General features: G+C 34.1%; 2 protein-coding genes across 2 annotated transcripts in view; one reads left to right on the forward strand and one right to left on the reverse strand.

The window, feature by feature from the left end:
- Nucleotides 1–22080, forward strand: part of LOC118735905 — a gene marked incomplete at its 3' end in the record, with an annotated part of 539363 nt that overhangs the window by 369950 nt on the left and 147333 nt on the right. Inside the window, 3 exon segments of the mRNA XM_036465930.1 lie at nucleotides 16168–16440; nucleotides 16607–17032; nucleotides 20217–20333. Of these exon segments, the coding sequence (XP_036321823.1) occupies nucleotides 16168–16440; nucleotides 16607–17032; nucleotides 20217–20333 (816 nt within the window).
- LOC118735910 (serine protease inhibitor 42Dd) overlaps nucleotides 1–22080 on the reverse strand; it is a 253616-nt gene that overhangs the window by 60655 nt on the left and 170881 nt on the right. The window lies entirely within an intron of this gene.

Raw genomic sequence — 22080 nt, forward strand, 5'->3', positions numbered from 1 at the left:
ACTGTACGCTCCCATACGATAAGCATGTTTTTAAGCAGCGTGTGGGAATTTACATAGAAAACAAACTACATACTTACAAGTTATTAGCATCTACATTTGCATAGCCACATGCGAAGGTAACTAGTTTAACAACAAAACAACAAAAAACAACCAGCTGTTTCAAAACTTCTGAAGCGCAACAACTTTCACATATTGACTGATGAACAAAACATGCCAACAAAAGCATCCCCAATACTCTGAAGAACAAGTAGGAAAACACTAACCAACAGCGGTAAAGGTTAACACGCTTGCCGCGCCACGTCAATCAACAAAAAAATAAATAAACAGCTGTTACGTGACACGCTTGCTGAAGCGTGTAGGTGTGAGGCCGCTTATGTGAGTAAATATATACAAAGCTTCAGCATATACATATTGGTCGCAACAAAAAACAGAAAACTCGAACAGTGACAGCAGCCGCCCGAGCAACTTTGCAATGCTTTCAGAGCTGCTACTTTCAGCGGCATATTATGCACGAAACTTGCACGCTTTTCAGCCTGACGTGTGAGTAACTTTTTTTTTTGTGTTTTTTCTACGCTGTGTAATTTTGCAACTCACCCTTTCCCGCTGCTATACAGTTTACATCTCATCATTGACGTGTGCACTTACATGCTGCTGTAAGGAGGTTACAGAAAGCCGAAGCCACAGCATTCACTTCCAGTAAGTAGTTGCTTTCAACTAACGTTCGAAGTTTAATGGAATTTTCAGCATTACTCATACGCCCCCGTGTGGCTATCAAATTATCTGCTTCGCTGAGAATACAACCAACTATCGCTGCGTTGGTGTATAAACTTCGCTGTAGCACACAAAACTGGTGGCCGGCTACGCTTACTCAAATATTTTGTCTACATACATAGTACATTGAAATCTTCATAACAACTTATGTTGCTCATACGCCATGACGGTACTTGAGCACATTTTGTTCATTGCTTAGATATGTATGTATGTATGTATGAATATGTATGTGTGTATGGAATTTTGGTGCAGTCGTTGTGGCATTTATGGATTAACGTGTACCCTTTTTGTGACACGCACCGGCAAGCAGATGCGTCTAGATCGCAATTGCAACGAAGTTTGGACAACCCTGAATATACATACAAGGCTAAGCAGCGCTAGTTTCAACGGAATACCCACGAGAAAACATTCTTGTACACTTGTTTTTTTTTAAATAATTTTTTTGTTTTTTTTTTTTTTGTTGCAGTATTTCTTTAAAGACCTTTATTGTATGTTGGAAGCTAACGAAGCACTGGAAAAATGAGAAGAAAAGATGTCCCCTTTGGTGAAATAGTACTAAATTTAGTACTCTTTTTCTACCAAAGTTGTAAATACATATTTGTGAAAAACTTAGATTTTCGAAGATTTTGTAAGGAAAGCTGTATTTTTGAAGCTTTTACTTTGAAGCACTGCAGAAAGGGAAAAAAAGAAGACCCGTTTGGTAAAATAGTACTAAATTTAGTACTCTTTTTCTACTAGAGTTTTAAAGGCAAATTTATGAAAAACTAAGATTTTCGAAGATTTTTTATGAAATTTTATACATGTAAAATAAATCATTATAAATTTTAGCACAAGATATTTCACATTTTTTGAAGTTCAATATATAGGAATTTGACATAAATATACTGAAAAATATTTGTACAAGCATGTCCTGTTTGGAATCGGTGCGATTTGCTAAATAATTGTTGTTATTTTTTATGAAAAATTTAGTATTTTATATAAAAACTATAAAAGAGACATCAGCAATGCTATATTAGCCGTTTCACTGCAAAGTTCGGAATTTTCTAATTAAAAATCTATACAAATATTTCCGAAATTGCATCGCGTTCAAGTCGTCGGAATTTCGGAAGGGGCCTAATAATTAACCTTTCTTTTTATGTCAAAGCCAGAATTGAAAATTTGTGAAAACCCCGAGAGCACAATTTTTTCTATTTTTTAGTGAAAATTAATGTGATATAAAAAAGTAGGCTCCCGAGGAGGCAAACTAAATCTTTTAAAGTAAGCTTAATATAGCGATTAGAGTGAGACCAACGTATAACAAGCTTCGTATTTATGTATAACGTTTGTCATTCGGTGTTCTTGTCTATCTTTTTATATCTACATACATATGTATTAGCGCTACTAATGTTTTAGTCGTGTTGCTGATGATTCGCGGAAAGCTACTCGAAATGCATACAACGTTTGTTTTTAATTCAAAGTAAATAAAATTTTTGCAAGCTCTATAAACAGCTGCTTTGTTTTGTCATATATGTATGTATTTCATAAAAATATTTTACCAAAATTTTAACATGTAAAACAATATTTTCGTTTACTCAACTTACAAATTTAAATTTTTCCCATTCGCATAGGAAAGTTGAAAAATTTTTTGAAGTTTCTTGTTTTAGATCATACTAAAGTTTGGCCTTTTTTATTTGTTGAAAAACAGGAAGGTTTGAAAAGAAAAAAACATTGTAAAAATATTTTATCAAAAATTTTAGAAACTAAAATAAATATATTTTTTTTTTGCTCAACTTTGAAACTTTGAAATTAACTTAAATTGTTCCCATTGATTTTAAATTTTTAAAGGTGTTCACCTTAAGTTCTGAACCAGCCTTTCCTATGTTCAAATAGCATATGTGAGTACCTGTGCATACTTCCTCTGCATACGCCATTCCCATATGCACACAATGCAACAATTGCAGAAAGTATTTTAAAAGTTGAAGAATTCCAGCGCAAGACAAGAGTACAAAAAAAAAACAACAACACTAGAAACGCTGCTAGGGCTTTCCGGTCTAGACGATGAATAGCACATATTTATACTCGCTCTGCTCTGTGATAATAACTCAAGGCAATAGCCTACTAACACAACAATGCTGAATAAATGTTACATTAATGCAATAAAATATGGATAGAAAGAAAAAAAAAAAAACAATCAAAATGAAATTAAATAAGCAAAAGGAAAGGAAAGTTGTATGAGGGACGTGAGTTCTTCAATGAATATCCACACAAATGTGCCTAAGTAAAAAGAATAAAATACTTATAAAATAATTCGTAATGCAAATATATTAAAAATAGCATAAAAGGAAAAGAATCACAAAACATGCTAGCCATCATTGGGTGAATGCACACCTTTTAAAGAATTTTTTGCAGTCTTGTTCAAAAGTATTTTTAGTCGTTGGTTATTTTCCTAAATTGTATCAAAATGTGTAATGTTTTGGCTAAAAGCAAGACTGTGTTAAACTTTCCGTTTGTTGTTTGTCAAGTAATTCCTAATTGGTTCCCCAAATCAGTTAAGTGATAAAACGATTTTCCTTTCGTCTTTAATAGCTTAGTTCAAACGCATCATGACAAATCGATTTTTTGATTACTTGATAAAGAGATTGCTCTAAATAATCTTTGCCTAAAACGATATGTAAGACAATTTGACCTATAGCAGTCACTTTTGTCTATGCACCGTTGGGATCTAGCACCGCAAGGAAAGGTATATATTCCAAATCTTTTCTAAAAATAATAATTAAGTAGATCACAGGGTTAGGTTAATCTGGCTGTCTGTGCACCACACATAGACCGACTAAGCTATAATGATGCCAAATTGAAATTGTAGCTCTCAAGCATATCAAAAGTAGGCATCATTTATGACTCAGACTTGCTTCAATCTCTTATTCTGATACATTTTCAAACTTATTAAATTGTTCTACATGTTATTTATGTTAGTAAGTTCCATGCAATATCCTCATTACATAATCATCCTCTATTTTCGAACCATCCGTAAGCATGTCTAAGGTTTTTTCGGCTTGCTATTTTGCCTCGATGGCATCTTCAATAGTACTGCGTAGCCTCTTTCCCCAGTTAGAGTGCGAAGCCATAGAATACATTTCGGCAAAAAAAAACAACCGGTTTTAGCAAAAAAAAAGTCTTCCTTCCCTTCACAAGGTTTTCATAATATGTAAAGGATTTGCTTAAGTTGATTTAAAATTAACCAAAAATTTATTTTGAATGCATTCAATAACATTCCTTTAAGGTTTTATATTTCTTTTTCTAATTTAGGCATTCTTCATTACATACTATGCTCTTGTTACATTTATCGATGTTAATAACGAAATATTTATCGACAAAGTCTTCGCAACATTGTTTCAAACCATTATTCATAAACATTAATGTTTTTAAATTTATTGACATGTTTATCGTTTTTTTTATCAATATATCTATAATATATTTTTGAGATATTAGTGCTGTATTAATCGATTGAATCATCTAAAATTTGACATCGATACCACTTTCAAAGTCATACATACTAGTATTCATATTCGAGCTATTATTTTCGCCTTCGTATTTGCTTTCCCACGACAGAAGGATAACTAAATAGTTTTTCCAAAAGATTAGCATCTTACATAGTGATGGTGAGAAATTTTATCCTTTGAATTTCCAAACATCGCGTTACATCACCTTGACCAAAATACTTTTTTTGGGGGCATCGCTTCTTCTACGAAATAACATAGCTCGCCGAAATTACCACTGCCACAACTGGTACGCCCAAAAATAAATATGTCGCTAAAAATAGATTTAAAATCATTATATTTTTAAATGTTATCTAAACCCACTTGACATTTGTTGGCTGCCTATTTTTGACAGTAGTCATTTTGGCGGATTTTGTTATCTCGTCGTCACCTTAAAAAACTAACTGTCCAATCATGTACATATGTATGTATGTGTATCGAAGTCGCTTAAAAGTAATATGTGCGAAATTTATTATGGCCTAGTTTTAGGTAGTAAATATTGTAAGATATGAATTTGAAAGCGATTACAAAACAATTGCATAGTTTACATTATTTAAACTACCTCCAAAGAGTAACTCAAATTCGACATGCATGATAAGGCTTTAAAAAATAAGTAAAAAAATTCTATGTATGTATGAATGTATATACATAAATCAAAATTGAATTCCATATGCCAATAAGCCAACAAAGCACTAGACTTTACTTAGATAATATGCACAAACTTGACTGTATGTAGAAACACTTCTACTAGCCTGTCCAACTTCACTCTGCATATTTGGCATAATTTTCAATCACAGTTACAATTATTGCTCGTCCCATAGTTTTATTGTTTTTGGTAGCCAAAAAGCATGAGATGAAATCGAAGTAAAGAAATCTCAAATGCAAATATTTTGACGCGCTTGTTTGCACAATTCACAATCAGTTGCAATGAAATCGATTCAAAACGACTTGCAATATTTTTGTAATATTTGTGAAGAGCCAACGGCGAAACGGACGGCGGCACATAACAACAGACTAGTATATACACACATGGATGTGTGTGTGTGTGTGTGTGTGTGTGTGTGTGTGTGTATTTGGGTTAACTGTGGCACAGCCAGCAAATGGCTGTCGGGGAATGCAAATAGTAAGCCCCCAACAGTTGGCAAACAACTTTCAATATATATATGTAGTTTATATGCATACATACATATGTATGCATGTACGAGCATAGACAGATTGTAAGCGGAAGTTGAATAGAAATGCAAGCAACCGGATATAATTGTGTTTGCAATGCATATTTCCGTTACTGATGTTGCGTTGCGACTCCGGAGACAGCTGAGCACCAGCTCCAGCAATGAGTATCAATAAAGCAGCAACAATAAATACTCCCAAGTAGATAGTAGTCTGCTTGGTAGCTTCGTTTTTTCCCCATCCTGTTATACATATTTGTAACTCTAGCTGCTGCAATTGCAGTTGGTTCTGAGACTGTTCTGCCCATACTGAATGCACTTGCAATCCTGCTCTCTTGCTATTTTTTTTTTTTTTAACTCTTTAATATTTGTAGTTTGGTTTTTTGTTTTTGTTTTTTTTATTTTTATTTTTATTTTTATCAGATATGTATGGTATGTAAGTTTTGGTTGGTGCGCCTGCTGGCTAACGAAATGCATAATAGTTGCTAGCCAATCCAACCGTATCCATGCCAAGCCAAGCCCGGATTGATGTTCAGCATTTGATTGCTGCTTTTGCAAACATGCATATGTATGTGTGTATTCTTCTGTGTATGTTTGTATGCAATTGCATGCATTTGAGCTATGAATTTATGCCAAACGAAATAAAGATTAAAGGATATTCGTTTTCGTATGTGCATATGTCGTATTTGGATCTCGAAGTATAAATAAAATTACTACAACATATCAAAGTGATGTCTGGCAGAATGCGATTACTTGCTACTCATTCTCTGCTTACGAGCTAAGTATTTAGCTCGATTACTTAGAAACTTATATTCTCGAAACTTAATAACAAGTGGAGTTATAGAATTTCATATGTATAGTTTGTTGTTGGTGGTGATCATACATTTGTGCATATAGATATATGTATGTATGTATGTATGTAGTTGTGCTAGTAAATACTTGCACCGGAAGAAGTAGAGAGGAAATTTGAAGCGGAATTATTTAAGCAGAAGTGAAATTTAATTATTGTTTACTTGGTAAGTGATTGTTGTTAGATACATACATGCATACATATAACATCAACTTATGAACTTTTGTGAGTTAGTATTTACTCGAATAGTATGCTGATGTGCACAGGTAAATCAAGCGTTAAATGACATTCTCGTGCAATTAAAGATTTATACAGATTTAAATAGAATTTAATGCATAGTATATTACCTTTGCTATTATTTAGTAACTAGAATAAAGTTTAGGTGTTTAATAATTTAGGGTTATTATAAACATACATGTACATATCACAGTTAAATATGCTGGCTTTTTGTTGGCATTTAAATTTTATATTGATATAAAAATATTCGATGCAATACCATAGAGAATCTGGAGAGCTAAATAAAATAAAAAATTAGATTAATTTAAATATAAAAAAATGCAATACAAGAAATTGAAAGAAAATAAGATAAAACTAAAATAAAATGAAATAACACACGGCAAAAATAAAAATAAAAAAATTAACAAAATAAAACAGGGACTGCAACCATTATAATTTTTATAACAAAAATCATAATTTTATCCTGATTATGTGATTCTTATATCATCGATAATTTTTAATCGTCATTATGTGATTTTTTTCGATGGGTTTTTAACCATTATTTTGTGATTTTAAATGATAAAATAATAAAAATAATAATAGTAAAAATATAAATAAAAAATTACGATTTTGCTACGATTTTAAAATAAAAGTCCTTCAAAGTCTCGATTATATTCGGTTCCTGAAATAAAGTAAAATAAAAAATTTAACTATACTAAACAAAATTAAATGAAATTAAATTAATTAAACAAAATAAAATCAAATAAGACAAACAACTTAAATGAAACATAACAAAATCTAAAGTAAAATAAGGCAAACTAAAACAATATATGTAAAACAAAATAAATCAATAAATTTGTAAGCATAAAATAAAACCGACTTCAATTCTCTTATAAAAATTTAAGATTATCGTTAATTTTATCATGATATAATGATCTGATTTAAACCAAATTATTATGGGAGGTAACACCTTTTCTCTAAAAGAAGAATTATGGAAATCGGTTAACGTGGTCCAAAGTTATGCGGTAACATACATACATACATAAAAAAATAAAAAATTTTCATACGAATAGACAACCTTTCCTTTTGGTTAAGTTGGTTAATTAAAGGCAAGAAAATATTATAACAAGTAATTTGAAAACAACTGTTTAAATAAAAGCTTTTACAACTAAATTTTTTGTGGAGTTATTTCTTTCCGTTTGAGTACCTACGTTCTAAATATGAAACAAATCGGACCATTCAACATCGCCTACTGCGCCACCTATCGAGTAAATTTTTTTTTGTGTCGTAATTTTTTTCATGTAGGTAATATACATTCCAAATATGAACCATATCGGTCCATAAAAGGAAGGTTTTATCACTTACTCATACCTCGCCAAAATCAGTTTTCGCTGTGTGAGCTAGAGACTCGAAACTTTAAATCTAGTCCAGAAATCGATGACAATGCAATGTGAATGATTAATTAATCCGATAGGTGCTGCAGGAGTCGAAATATTTGGAAAACCGTTATTATAGTCCGATTTGGTCCACTAAAAATTTCGCCGATAGGTGGCGCACGAGTTTATATATTTGATTAATCACTATGTATGGTCCGATTTCATTCGTATTAGAAAGCTTGATTTAAAAATATTTATTTTCCGAGCTAACCATTTTTTTTGCTATTTTTTATGATGAAAATCTTTTTGAATTTTGTATAAAGTATGAAACTGTGATTTATATGGTTTTTCATTAAAGCTTGGACGGTATCTTTTATAAAAAATAACAAAAATTATAGCTAGGAAATCATTACGAATATAAAAAAAAAATCAACACGTGGTCACTTGTTTCAGTCACTATATGTATGCAATTTTGTTTTATTCTTCGTTTTTTTGTGAGAAACGTGAACATTTATGCTGAAAAAATATTCGTGTGGTAAATATTTCGAATAGACTAATTTTTTTGCCATTGTCAACAACTAATGACAAAGTGCAGTCATCTATCGACTAACAAACAAGTTTTTTGTCCGGCTTTCAATACAAATACGTAATTTAACATACACTGCGAAAGTATATTTAGCTGACTTTTTGTCTAAGTATAGAGATGTTTATATCTACATCGATTTGTTGTTATGTTACTTTAAATGTATTTAAGTATTGTGCAGTCGTATGGAACTGATTCACAGACAAATAAACTAACTGCATCCTAATGACTTGAAAAATTGTTAAATTAAATGAAAAACAAATTAACAATGAATGAATATATTTCAATAAAATTATACAAAAATAAATTGCTATACATATTTAGATACATATGTATGTACATATGTGTATATTTATTTGCTGATAAAAGCAGGTATATATGTATTTATACATACATATGTCCAGCCATTGATTACTTAGATAAAAAATTTAGACACATAAATTGTTGAAGTTGAAAACTCAAATGTAATTGTCCTGCAGGCGTTTGTACATACATACATAGATATGTACATATTTTCTCCTGTACGCATTCATACATGAACATGGCAATATGTAAAGACTTTTCTTTGTTAAATGCTAGCATTTGTTGTTTTCCGGTTTTTTGAACAGATATAACTTTTGGATATTTTATTAAACATGCAAATTTTATTATTCACTTTTATTAATTTACTGATAACCTATTGAATCTCATATGTCAAAGTGCTGTCTGTCAGAATAAAATATTTATATTTTACATAATTTGTGTAATGAAGCAACTGAATCAGAATCAATTTATTCTTACATACGTACATACATACATACATATCGCACGTTGAATAATATAGGGAAGTAATTACAAAATTTACGTTGTTTGTGATTTCATCGTACAATTACTTAATAAGCTTGATAAGGAAAATATGTTCACTCTAACAGATAACTATTTAAACTTCCCAAAAATGACGAAGATATATGTCTTTCTATCTGTCTCTTTGTGTATACCAACTGTATGAATTAATCAAATTTTGATTGCGTGTGGCTCAGGCGCACTTAAATACTTTTTTTTTATTGTTCGGAACTCGGGTTAATGTAGGAAATTTCATCGAAATTTTCAACTTTTCAATTCGATTTCTTAAAAAAAAAATTTTGAGTAAGCAGTTTTAGTATAATAAAGTGCAAAATTCAAGTCGCTAAAAATTGCCGTTGATTTTTTGATTTTTTTTTCCGAGGGTTCATTTTCGGATTTTTTTCTTTTTTTTTTTATATGAAAGAAGGCGCGCAACGCTCTCAGCGAAAAAAATACTCAAAAATCAGCGGTAATTTTTATAGACTTGAAACTTGTACTTTATCTTGAAAAGCATTGGGCGATTAGATTATTTTAAGGAATTGTAACATTGGATTGACCTCTAAGAAGTTGTGATTGAACACTATAGGACTACTTCTTGCGCAGATATTTCAAGTCATTGGCCTAGGTGAGTAAACTAGACTCTCTGTATGCTTTAAAAGCCCACACTGAATGCACTATTCATAACATTCAACCCGATTTAATAGAAAACTGCTCCACATTTTGGCTTCTTCGAATTCGTTCTTGCAATAGGGGTCTGGACGCCATTAGAATGATGTCGTATTTAAACCTTAATTAAACCATGACCTTCCGCGGCCATCATTTTTCACATCGGTACATTTATTAACTTTGAATCGCACCTTTTTTGTTATAGACTAATACTGAAAAAATACATAAAAATAGCGTATCTGTTTACAACAAATTTCACTTGAAAAAATCCAATACACTTGCAAATGATATGATAAGCAACTCTAACACAAAAAAATTGTATTCGGTTATTTAAAAAACGTACATAAATATGTTTTCCGAAAAAAAGTGTTTTTAGTACAGTTCAGTGACACTCGAGCGTTTACCCACTGCATAAGCTAGTCGCTTGGAAAATATGGTGCTGCTTCTCACATTTTAATTTAAATATGTTTACCTCTGTTTGAGTAGAATATCGAATGGCATTGTGAACTAAATAAAATACTCAATGACACGAGGGCAATTCCAAAAGTCAATTCATTTTGAATGAAAGATATATCTTTCGGCAGCGTATTATTTCAAAATTTTTGAATTCATTCCAAATAATAGGGTTTTTAAGGTCCTCAAAATAGGTGTTTCAGTGACGATCTTTTCATTGGACCCAAATCTCTTACCGCCCATCCATTTATTTGAGTTTAAGAACATGAAATAAATAGTCACTCGGGGCTAAATCTGGTTAATGTGCTGTATAGGGTAGGATGTGTGCACCCGTGCATTTGATTATCCGAACATCACTTTTTTCTTCTTGGTCGTTTAAGTTTCAAATTAATATCGAACATATTCAAAACCTCTAAATAATATTCGCCTGTAATAATATTGCCCCTTTCAAGGTAATCGACATGCATACCACAAAACTCTGGCCATGAACATATTCGCCGACAGACCCACTTTGACCAACTTTTGTGCACTTCTTTATTGTTCCTTGGTCCATTGTACGTTGTGGCGGATCCATGTCATTCGTCAACGGTTACGAAGCGGTGCAAAGCTCCTCAAACCTTGCCAAACTCTCCTTTGAAGTGGTCACACGGTTGCATTTTGGTACAGCACGAGCAAGCGCGGCATCCATAGCGTGGAAAGCCTTTTTATATCCAAATATTGATGTAAATACATACATACAATGTCTAAGTTGAGATGCTTACCTCAGCCACCTCACACACTTTCGTTCTCCGGTCGTCCGCCATAACATGGATTTTATCGATGATTTCTTTAGTTTCGGTCATGGATTGTGTATGCATAAAGAAGTACCTACTTAAGCCCAGTATGCAGCTCTCAACAAAACGGTCAAGAAAATAATTGTCATTATTTCCTTTCCTTTCCTCAAGAAATAATGGAACGGGCAAGCATGGGTTGCCTTGTGCTCTTTTTTCACAAAAAAAAATTAGAAAATCGTAATAGAAAGCGTAGCAAATTTCTTAAGAATTGCGTACTACCTCAAGAAAATTTTACACAAGAAAATTTCTTAACCATTTCTTGTACGTATTTTATATGGATTTTTGCTTTGCTTGAGAGCTGCATACTGGCCTTTAATCAGCACACAAAACTAGCTTTTTTTCATTTTAAAAATTTTACAGTTGTCTCCATATTTATTGATGGCATTTTACGGTAGCGGTACTGCCGTGCGCTAAATCCAAAGTAATTGACTTTTCAAATTTCCCTAGTAACAAAGTTTTTGGCATAGAAAAAAAGCAAAGTCTTTGCCATAGAAAAAACAAAAGTCGAAAATAAAATGGAAATGTGTTCATACATGTGTAAACACATACATTCATATGTACGTATGCGTTTAAGTGGCTCAATAGTTCAATAGTGGGAAACATTTTTTCAACGCTTGCAGTTTTTTCTGAAATATTAATCAATTTAGCAAAAAAAAAATAATGATCAGCAAAATTAATAATACTTGCTAACTGCAGGAATTTATAAGATTTAAAAAAATATTAAAACGGAACTGGATGTCTGAATATTTATTATTACGCGAAAAATATTCTCTGTCATTTACTTTTTAAAAATAATTTCACTCAAATGTTGGCCGGAGATAGAACATTACCGGATATTTTTCTTTGAGGTTAGGTGAAGTTAAAAGTCTTCGCCAATAAGCCAGCTAAGATTCAAAACTTGGAAGCCGACATTGCTTACGTAATTCGCGCATTGGTGGGAAAAGTAATCGAGAATTGGACCTTCCGAATATACCATTTACAGCGTAGTCTCGGCCACCGCTTACTTTCGTAAAATTAACTATAAATACTCTAGCAAATTATTCGCCGTTTTTATTCTTTCGGTTTCAGCATGATAAGATTCCGTTTGCTGAAAAAATAAAAAAAAAACAGAATTCGGCTCAAGTAAAAGAAAAAAAATTAACTTTGATTTTGAAGTTTTTACCCAGTCAATTTCGTACTGAAAACACATCGCTACCTAAAGGTGAAAAGGTGCCAAGTCCATTTTTTTTCAAAATTTATTTTTCAATACAAAATGGCAGGTAATACGAAACTACATCGACTTGGCACATTTTCACCCTTAGGTGACGACATGACACTTTTAACATATGTAGCTCTAGAAACCACTCGGAACTTTTTCATACACCAAATATCTGGATGTTTTTGAGAAACTTGTCAACCCTTTTCATTCACGTCTATTTTTTTGAATTTTCCTGAATTTTTCTGCTTTATTCTGCTTTATTTATGGGATTTTTAAGTTCCAGTTCTACATTTCAGTCTAAATGCTACATATTGGGCCTTATACATAAAAAGTGAGCTTAAGCTCAGACTCAATTTTTGCACTGAAGGGGTGAGCTCAAGCTCACTTAAGCTCACTTTTTATGCATGAGGCCCATTATTTTCACCAAATATTGTTTGCCAAAAAGTCTGCTCGAAATACGTTAGAAACAAATAAACAATAGTGGTACTCACGAAATCGAGCAAGTGGCCTGGCAGTCTGGCAAAAGAGCAGACAGTCGTTGCTTGAGCTCATCTGCTCGTTTGCCAGAGTGCCAGGCCACTTGCTCTCTTTGGTGAATACCACACAAATGTGAACACATAGATTACTCATACGCCCTGGCATACACCCATTAGAATGAATCTGATATTGTACCGCTAGTTATAATCTACTTAAACTAACCAAATCAGAATCAGTGCAAAGTTTTCCTAAACCTTAACTATGATAAAATGTCTATCCGCTCTTACTGGCTGCATCATCTTTTCTATTAATTGAACTTAATTGCCTAAAAAAATGGCTTGCAAACTAAAATTCTTATTGGCAATTTCGCCACCTCTTTTATGGTGTGTGCAATAATTTTCTAAGATCTGTGAAGCACAAATGCATTTTGCTAAGGTACAATACCAGAAAGATTATAGAGCAGAGCAAAGTAACAAGGAAATAGAAATAGGTAAACTACTCTGAAATTCGGTTTTGCTTCCATTTATGCATTATACGAACTAAATAATAACTATAAGCAGTTACAAATACATACATCCATAATGGAATGAAATAATGCTGGCATTTTTCCTTTGTTCTATGTACATACATATTTATGTACTCAACTCAATCCACACTTCCTCTTGTCTTCTTTCGCTCCGATGCAATTAGAAGGAAGCTCGGCCAAAAGTAAAAAAAAAATTAAGAGATGCAACGATTCCTGTTACAACGAAATGCACAGCCATAAAGAGGAAACGAGCAAATTCATTAACACCCATTTTAATGTCATCATTTAAGCGCTTGCCATAGAGTTGTACCAATTCGTCACAGTCTCAAGAGATTCTAGTTTTTTTTTTTTATACTTTTTGCATACTTGCTCTTCCATTTAATTCTTCTTGTTAATTTTAATGCTTGGTTGACAATTTTAACAGCTCATAAAAAATGCGGGCATGAGTTTCATAAAAGCGTGTCATGTGCATACATATCTGTAGATACATGCACATTTATACTTAAGTATCCACATTTTTGTAATTAGCTACATACATTCATGCTATAAATACTTTAATGTATGAATTTATACCCCACTCGCTTACTTGCAAAATGTTTGTCTTTTAGCGCGAGTGTTTTTTTTTTTTTTTTAATTTTGAGTATTAAAGTTAAAAAACCCCCTTGTAACCCAAGCATTGCATTTTAATAAATGTTTTTTTTTCTTTCCCCCCCCCCCCCCCCTCCCCCTCCCCTTCGTAAACGACACATTCACTAGTCTTCTTTCCTCCAACTCTGCGCTCCATATTTTCACTTCGTTCGACATTGGACTCAAAACTTGATTTAATAATGCAACACGAGTTTTATAGCTAATTAACTTTTATGATGTTGCAACCACATTCGAGTGAATTAAAACCGCTTATCATAAATACTCTAATTCTTTGAATTTTGTAATTCCTCTGTGGTGACATTAAAGACGTTAAAAAGGGAATAAGTCCCAGCAGTTAGATGTGAAAGCGTGTGTGCTGATCTGATTTATTTGAGTATAATTATGAGTTTACTCAAAAAATTTTGAACTAAGTACAAGGCAACAGCTATAGTCTAGTTAACGTCAACTAAGCCAGAAGCGAAAAGATTTTGTTTTTGTATTTTCCTTTTTAGCTGATGGTCACTTTGCCACACCAAACAATTCCTGAACAAAAATATATTTATTTGGCCAATATATTGGTTTACGCGTATGTCTAAACTAATTGTACCTTTATTGCTGTAACTAACGGGTGATTTTTTTGAGGTTAGGATTTTCATGCATTAGTATTTGACAGATCACGTGGGATTTCAGACATGGTGTCAAAGAGAAAGATGCTCAGTATGCTTTGACATTTCATCATGAATAGACTTACTAACGAGCAACGCTTGCAAATCATTGAATTTTATTACCAAAATCAGTGTTCGGTTCGAAATGTGTTGAATGTGTGAAAAGTTGGCAGAAAATCCGCTTTTTTATCGACAAATTTTGTTCAGCGATGAGGCTCATTTCTGGTTGAATGGCTTCGTAAATAAGCAAAATCATGCGATTTGACGCCTTTAGACTATTTTTTGTGGGGCTACGTCAAGTCTAAAGTCTACAGAAATAAGCCAGCAACTATTCCAGCTTTGGAAGACAACATTTCCGAAGAAATTCGGGCTATTCCGGCCGAAATGCTCGAAAAAGTTGCCCAAAATTGGACTTTCCGAATGGACCACCTAAGACGCAGCCGCGGTCAACATTTAAATGAAATTATCTTCAAAAAGTAAATGTCATGGACCAATCTAACGTTTCAAATAAAGAACCGATGAGATTTTGCAAATTTTATGCATTTTTTTTAAAAAAAAAGGTATCAAGCTCTTAAAAAATCACCCGTTACTTAGGAGAAGTGTCAATTTTGAAATTTGTGAAATGAAATGCTTAAAAGAAACAATTTGTAAATATAATTACAGATATGAGCAAATCTCACGCTAAAGCATTCTTCATGTATTTATTTCAATCAGTGGAGTTCCAGAAACAAGTACAATAAAGTATTTGAACAATATTGGCCTTAAAAAGTTTATTTAGGCGAAAAATTACCAAACTTATTGATTTTTTCATTGCCACTCGAAAAAAAACATAATTGTTTTTTTTTTTTTTAATTATGGGAAGTTTTCAAACAGAATGTTCATATAACAGGCAATGGACGTTGGCAACAAATACAACATATATTTATGTGAAGTTTCAAGAGTGTGCAACTAAATTGAAAAAATTACAGCATGCCGAATATCTGACGTAGTTGGATTGTAATTTTTGAAATTTTAACAGCCAATTTCACGAAAGCAATTTAAGTGAAAAATGATTTTAATTTTTTGAATTTTAAATTTAAACTTCTTGCCAAAACGAACGAATCTAGTGTTACATTTGTGTTATGACTAGTGTGCCACCAAATGAAAAAAAAAAAATACATTGAGTAAAAGATGGCTATGATTTCCATTTTTTACAATTTTTTATGGCACACTCGAAATTCATTCTAAAATTTGTATATACATGAAGAAAGTAATATATGTATATGTATGTGCATACGGAGTACTGTGTGAAAATCTTCCACGCCAATATTTCATTACTTTTAAGTTAAGTCCAAAACAAATTTTTACCGAAAATGATATAAATCCTCTGATTTTCGCTACCTTTTTATGTACCTATAATTATAATATTCTCTTCCATCAGGTCACCGATTGGGGCGTTGAGCAGTGCCGCTCGCTCCATGTGCACATTAAAATACCACCTCGCCTGCGCGTCGATCCGGCCAGCGTGACACTGCAACGCGGCGACTCACTACGCGTACGCTGTCTCTCACCCGGCAACGATGACATCAAACACTACGCACAACTCGGCTACAGCTGGACACGCAACGGTGTACTCTTTCAATCGAATCCCGCCACAGTGATGTGGGAAGACCTTTATCCAGATGGCAGCATACTGAAAATTAACAACATACAGGTATGTAAGTCAACAGCGCAACCACAATACGATACTCAAGTGCGCATTAAAGCTTTAATTTTTATCAAGAAATAAAAGCTGTGGCTTTTGTTTTGTACACTTTGAAGGCATTTCGCTTTAACTATTTATTTTATTCCTTTTTGCTTCACAACTCTCATTCGCACAGAAATCTGCCGAGTACACTTGCATTGTCTCAAATACTGTGCGTCCCGTTTCAAAGAGCGTCTACATCACCGTTATCGACCGCAATGCGGTGCATGTTTGTCACAGCGCTATGCTCTACGGTGTCCGTTGGCCAACAAGCGCACCAGGCGCCGCCATTGTAGCCGATTGTCCGCGCGGTTTCGAAGGCCACTCGCGGCGTATCTGCGAAAGCCGCGACACAGGCAATTCGACATGGTTGTTGCCCGATTTCTCGCTTTGCGTACACGATCAACTTTTGGCGATTTACAATAAATTCCGTGCATTAAGCGCCGGCTACCAGCAGACCAACTCATCGGCCATACTGAAGGCTTGCTTCGAGTACACAGTTAAGCGACATAAGCGCTTTCTGCCCGGCGAGGCGGGATTTCTCATCGATATGCTGCATGAGGTGAGTACCGAAGGAGTGAGGAGTGAGTGGCTGTTTGTTGGAAGTCATCGAAGCATTAAAGTATTTACGAGAGGGGGGCAGGTGCTGGCAAATGCCACTCGAGTGTGGATTGCTTGAGTGACCTAGAATGCTGCAAAAAAAAAACAAGAACCGCATACAAATTTCTATCTATGTAGTGGTAAAAGCAATCGGTTTTTTTATATTTATTTAATGTATGTCAAGCACACACAGCAGCGCCATTGTTTGGCGAATGTTTACGTGCATTTTTAAAACGTACTCAACGCAAAAATGTCACGTATACGCCCGGGTATGCGCAGTAGCAGAGATAAAACGTCGCAGCTAGTGACATACTTTTTATAAAAAATTTATTTGCATTTAAAATGTTTATACACCACAAGAATGTTAAAGTCAAAAATCGTTCTCACACAATTTTTTTTTTAATATCAGCTACAACAAAGTGTACGACAGTAATTTTTCACACAAAAGATGCAACTTGAATTGTACAATGACCGCACTGAGATGTGTGCCTCTAGAGTTATCTGCGTATTCATTTTTCAAAATTGCATCCAAAGTCGAAAAAGTGACAAAGTTATTTTGCTTGGCGGGAGTATGAATAGATTCCCTAGAAAGACATATTCACATACATAAAACTCAAAATGTATCTACGTATGCACTTACATATAAGCAAAGCCCATACAAGTACTTGCCAGCTGCGTATAAATGACGGCGCATGCAACCACTGCCTTGGCTGGTAGGTTGGTTGGTTGGTGGTTTGGTTGGCTGGCTGGCAAGCTGCTCTTCTATCCACCAGCCTTTCACATAACCGCACATTTCTCTAGGTGCCACCACATTTACACTTCACCCACTTAACTTGTGGCTCTGCTTGCCAGCACCGAAATTCTCCATCAACCTGAAAGTAAGCAAATGCACTGCAGGAAAATAAAATACGTAGAATCAAGAAATAACAAATAAAATAAATAGCGAAAGTGGCAGCGCTCATCTAAGAGGTAAAAAAGCCTTCCAACGATGCCAACGATGATGATGACGGTGTCGAGGAAAGTTCTTCGCAGTTCAGAAAGTGCAATTTTTCATTATAATTCACTTACAAATTTACAGCAGCCAGCAATTTTTGATCGCTTCTTCCTCTGCTTTGAGCTTTGCTTAGCCCATACATTCATGTGAACAATTTTTAGGATGTGCATGTATGTACATACATATGTGAGTTTCCTTGATGTGAATTAACTATACAACTTACAAAATGTGCTGCGTTGCATACCTGCAAAAAGTTGGCGGAAAAAATTTAATATTCGAAAAAAAGGCGTCTCCTAAAGAAAATCGTAGTTTATTAGATTTCACTTTTACCGGAAGCCATTTGCTCCCATTTGCACACTTACAAAGGTACTTCCTTTTTGTGTGCGCCTCTCTTCTGTTGATCTTGAGTGGCCTTTTGACAACGAGTTGCTAAAACTTTTTATCGTGCAGCACTGTCTGTTGTATATGTATGTACACAGCAACTTCACTATCTGTCTATGTATATATATACACACACAAATATATATGTACACTTGAAATAACACAGGTTTACAAAAAAAAAAGTTTCTGCAAACCTCTACATCGCTATGATATTCGACGCCTTGAATGCGAATCCGAGGTCATTTGAGGGTCGAAGAGGCAAAAGAATTTATTCAATAAAAATATTTTTTTTTATTTTTTGTTTGTTGTCACCAAATCCGAATATGGGAGGTCATCTCAAGGTCAACTTCAGAAGAATTGTATTGAATTTTCAGGTTTATTCAACGAATTTTATACTACTTGACCTTCAAATTGATTACAAAAAAAAAAAAAAAAGCTTAAAATCGCCAACCTGGGACAACTGAGAAATTACTTTTCTATATACAATCCAGACCTTCAGAAAAACTTGTGTCCATTTATTCCTCAGCCGAGCGTTAGGCCTAAAAACCTATGCTATTTCGACGGGTCGGGGTAAAGGTGTTAGTTCAGCGGCTGTAGCTGGCAAGAAGAGTTAGTTGCAGGGCATATGTATGTATGTCCATTATATCCTTGCCTAGTCTGGATAAGCAGGCGTTTAATCTGCTGAAGTATACAGCTTTTGGCCTGCAATGTGTAGTACAAACACAGTTGAAGACGACATGAGATAGGCAGGAGTTTATGTACATAAATGGTGTTCATTTTTGATAGCTGGTCTATACATTGCCTGTTCCAAAGTTCGTGCGATGCATGTCTAGATTCCAACCGTCAATTTATTTAGATCGCATTTTTGTATGGCTAGGAGGTGACTCTACTTCAAATAGATTTCTGTTGTGATATATTCTCTACGGTATAATTGTATACCCTTACACGACTCGTAAGACCTTCAAGTCAATAAAATTCGGATGTTATATGAAGGCATCCCGCGGCCGTTGTTAACAGTACGATATTTTGACAGGTATGTAGATTTCTCTACTGCGACTTGTCAATCTGCTGTGTCCATGTGTGGCAGTGAGCCAATTGCATTACATGTATGCACAAATATTGTACATTTCTTTGTCCTCACATCACGCATCTCTGTTAAATGCGGCTATGTGCAAGGATAAAAACCTTATAAAAATTGCCATTTTTCGGATTATCAAGCATCATAATTTGATTGCTATTGACGTGAGTTCCTTACTGCCGTTGTACAACTTGCATGCTGCTGGGAAACAAAACTATTTTGGCCTACATCGAACAAATTTTTGTGACAAAGTCACATTTTTCGGATAGCCGTTTACAAGGCGAATTTATATAAGGCGAAAGCGGCATCATAAAAACGAAAAGCTACACTAACAAATTACACACACAGTGGCAGTCAGAACACAACAATAGTACAAGAAACATATCATTTTGACAATCAGCAAAAATTGCGTAGAGATCAGCTGCTCTAGAAACTCCACCTAATATGAATTCGCCTTGGCCTTTTACTTACAAATTCCCCCCCCCCCCCCAAGAAATATAAGTCAAATGCGATACGAAGTATTTTGCAAAGTTATAAGCACATTTTTTTTCTGTGTATAGTTACTTACCAGCACATCAACTTGATGCAGCAATACTTTCCACATTATTTTACCAGATGTGCATACCTATGTTCTCCTTATTATTTTCTACACATTTACCATTCACTTTGTGCTCAACATTCCTTCCCTTTCAGGTCGATACTTATCTGCAGCTAAAAGGCACACAACTAGAGCGTGAGATGGCAGCTGAAATAATTTTGCACATACTCGATAAAGTCATGCAAAATACACAATCGCTGAATAGTCAACAGGTAAGCGACACAGCATTTATTATCTATTTAAGACTGTAGTTTGACAAATTATACGCGAGAGCAACAGCCAAAAGAGGTATTTTCATAAATCATTTAAAATTACCGTACTCGAGAAATAGCGCATTTCCCAGAAGATAATTTAAGTAGACCTTCTTAAGTGAAGCTATTCTAAAAGACTTACCGAAGAAGGGTTTTAAAAAGGCGCTACGCGTAGGCCCTACAAAATAATTAAGCGAATGAATTTCAATGCTAAAAGGCAATAAAATATATTCTATATAAGCTTTGAATAAATACTTTGCAGAAATATGATTTTGATTAATTAAAGAAGCAACTCTAGAAGAACGTCTGGAAAAGGCCTTTCAATTTGTGCCGCTACATACAAAAAATTATTGAGTAAGCAATACAGAGTGGAAGCACTCTTGGCTCTCAGGAAGGTCCTTTGGAACGAGTTTAATAATCTAACGGACAAATGGCGCATAGCTCGCTCTTGTAGTTCTAAGGTCTGTGTCTGCAGCAAAGCTAAATAAAAGTATCTAATAATTTTTCCTTACTATTATGTACATATTTTTTCATTCCATTTCATTCAATTGCTTGTATATTGAATACACATACACACAATCAAACCGTGAAATTAATTTTCTTGAATGAATGCGCACAATCAAGCGAATAAATCGTGTTACATCAAATTTACGCTATGTTCCACAATTGCACCGCCAATCGCAGCAGCAAAATAACCAAAAATAAAAAATAAAATAAAAAAAAAACAATTGCAACATGAAACAAAACTCGCTTCAACTAAAGCCAATAACTTGCGAAACTTTATTGGCAGTTTGGCGATGACGTTGAAAATCTTGGACTGACGCATGCAATGACTTTTCACGCGTACATAGACAACTGCAGCAACAATGATAACATCAATTGCTGCTGCTGTAACTTTGCACCATTGTTTGCAGTAAATTTAGAAGAAATCGTTGCTAGCGACGCAATGGCATGTAGCAAATGTGGCAAACACATTTATATACTTAAATATGTTACCTATATATGTATGTCCATATGTATGTACATTAGACAGCATCACTTCCCATGAAAAAAAAAAAATCACCTCAGATGACAGATTTTTTTAGCTTAAACTATTTTGTCACCTGAGGGAAGATTTTTCAAAAAATCCTTTAAGAAACTATTTTGATTCATAAGAACCCCAATTTTTGGAGGTATTTTCAAAGCCGTCCAGCTCACGTAAATTTTACTTTTTTTCCGAAATATTAAATATCCAAGATTTTGTAATCCCGGCGGAAAAACTGAAAGCTTTTTTGGGTGATGCAGTCTAATGTACATACATATACATATGTACGAGTATATATGTACATTTGCACGTGTGCAATGCGCATACTGATACATACAGCTCAAACAAAAGCCGTAGCTACAAATGCAGACGAATATGCTACACTCAAATTGCTGCTTTTCAAATGCCGCTTGTTGCTATCCTATCCGCGCGTAACTGTCGTTTGCTGTGTTGCATATCTGCGCTTGTGGCATGCAACATAGCAAATGTGTTGTATGAAAATGTACTTATGTTTATCCATACATACATGTGCGCGTGTGTGCAGGTTTGCATATTTAAGTGATTGCATCAGCCATGCTTGCATATTCGAGACAGTTTGATCAGCCCAACTACATACATATCACTCGGCTGCTAGTCAGTTGCTCTGCCAACTTGCAGTTGATATTTCCTAGAAGCACAATTTTT

The sequence above is a fragment of the Rhagoletis pomonella genome, unplaced genomic scaffold (assembly GCF_013731165.1).
Source record: "Rhagoletis pomonella isolate Grant_MI unplaced genomic scaffold, Rhpom_1.0 Rhpom_scaffold_00003, whole genome shotgun sequence".
NCBI classification, from domain to species: domain Eukaryota; kingdom Metazoa; phylum Arthropoda; class Insecta; order Diptera; family Tephritidae; genus Rhagoletis; species Rhagoletis pomonella.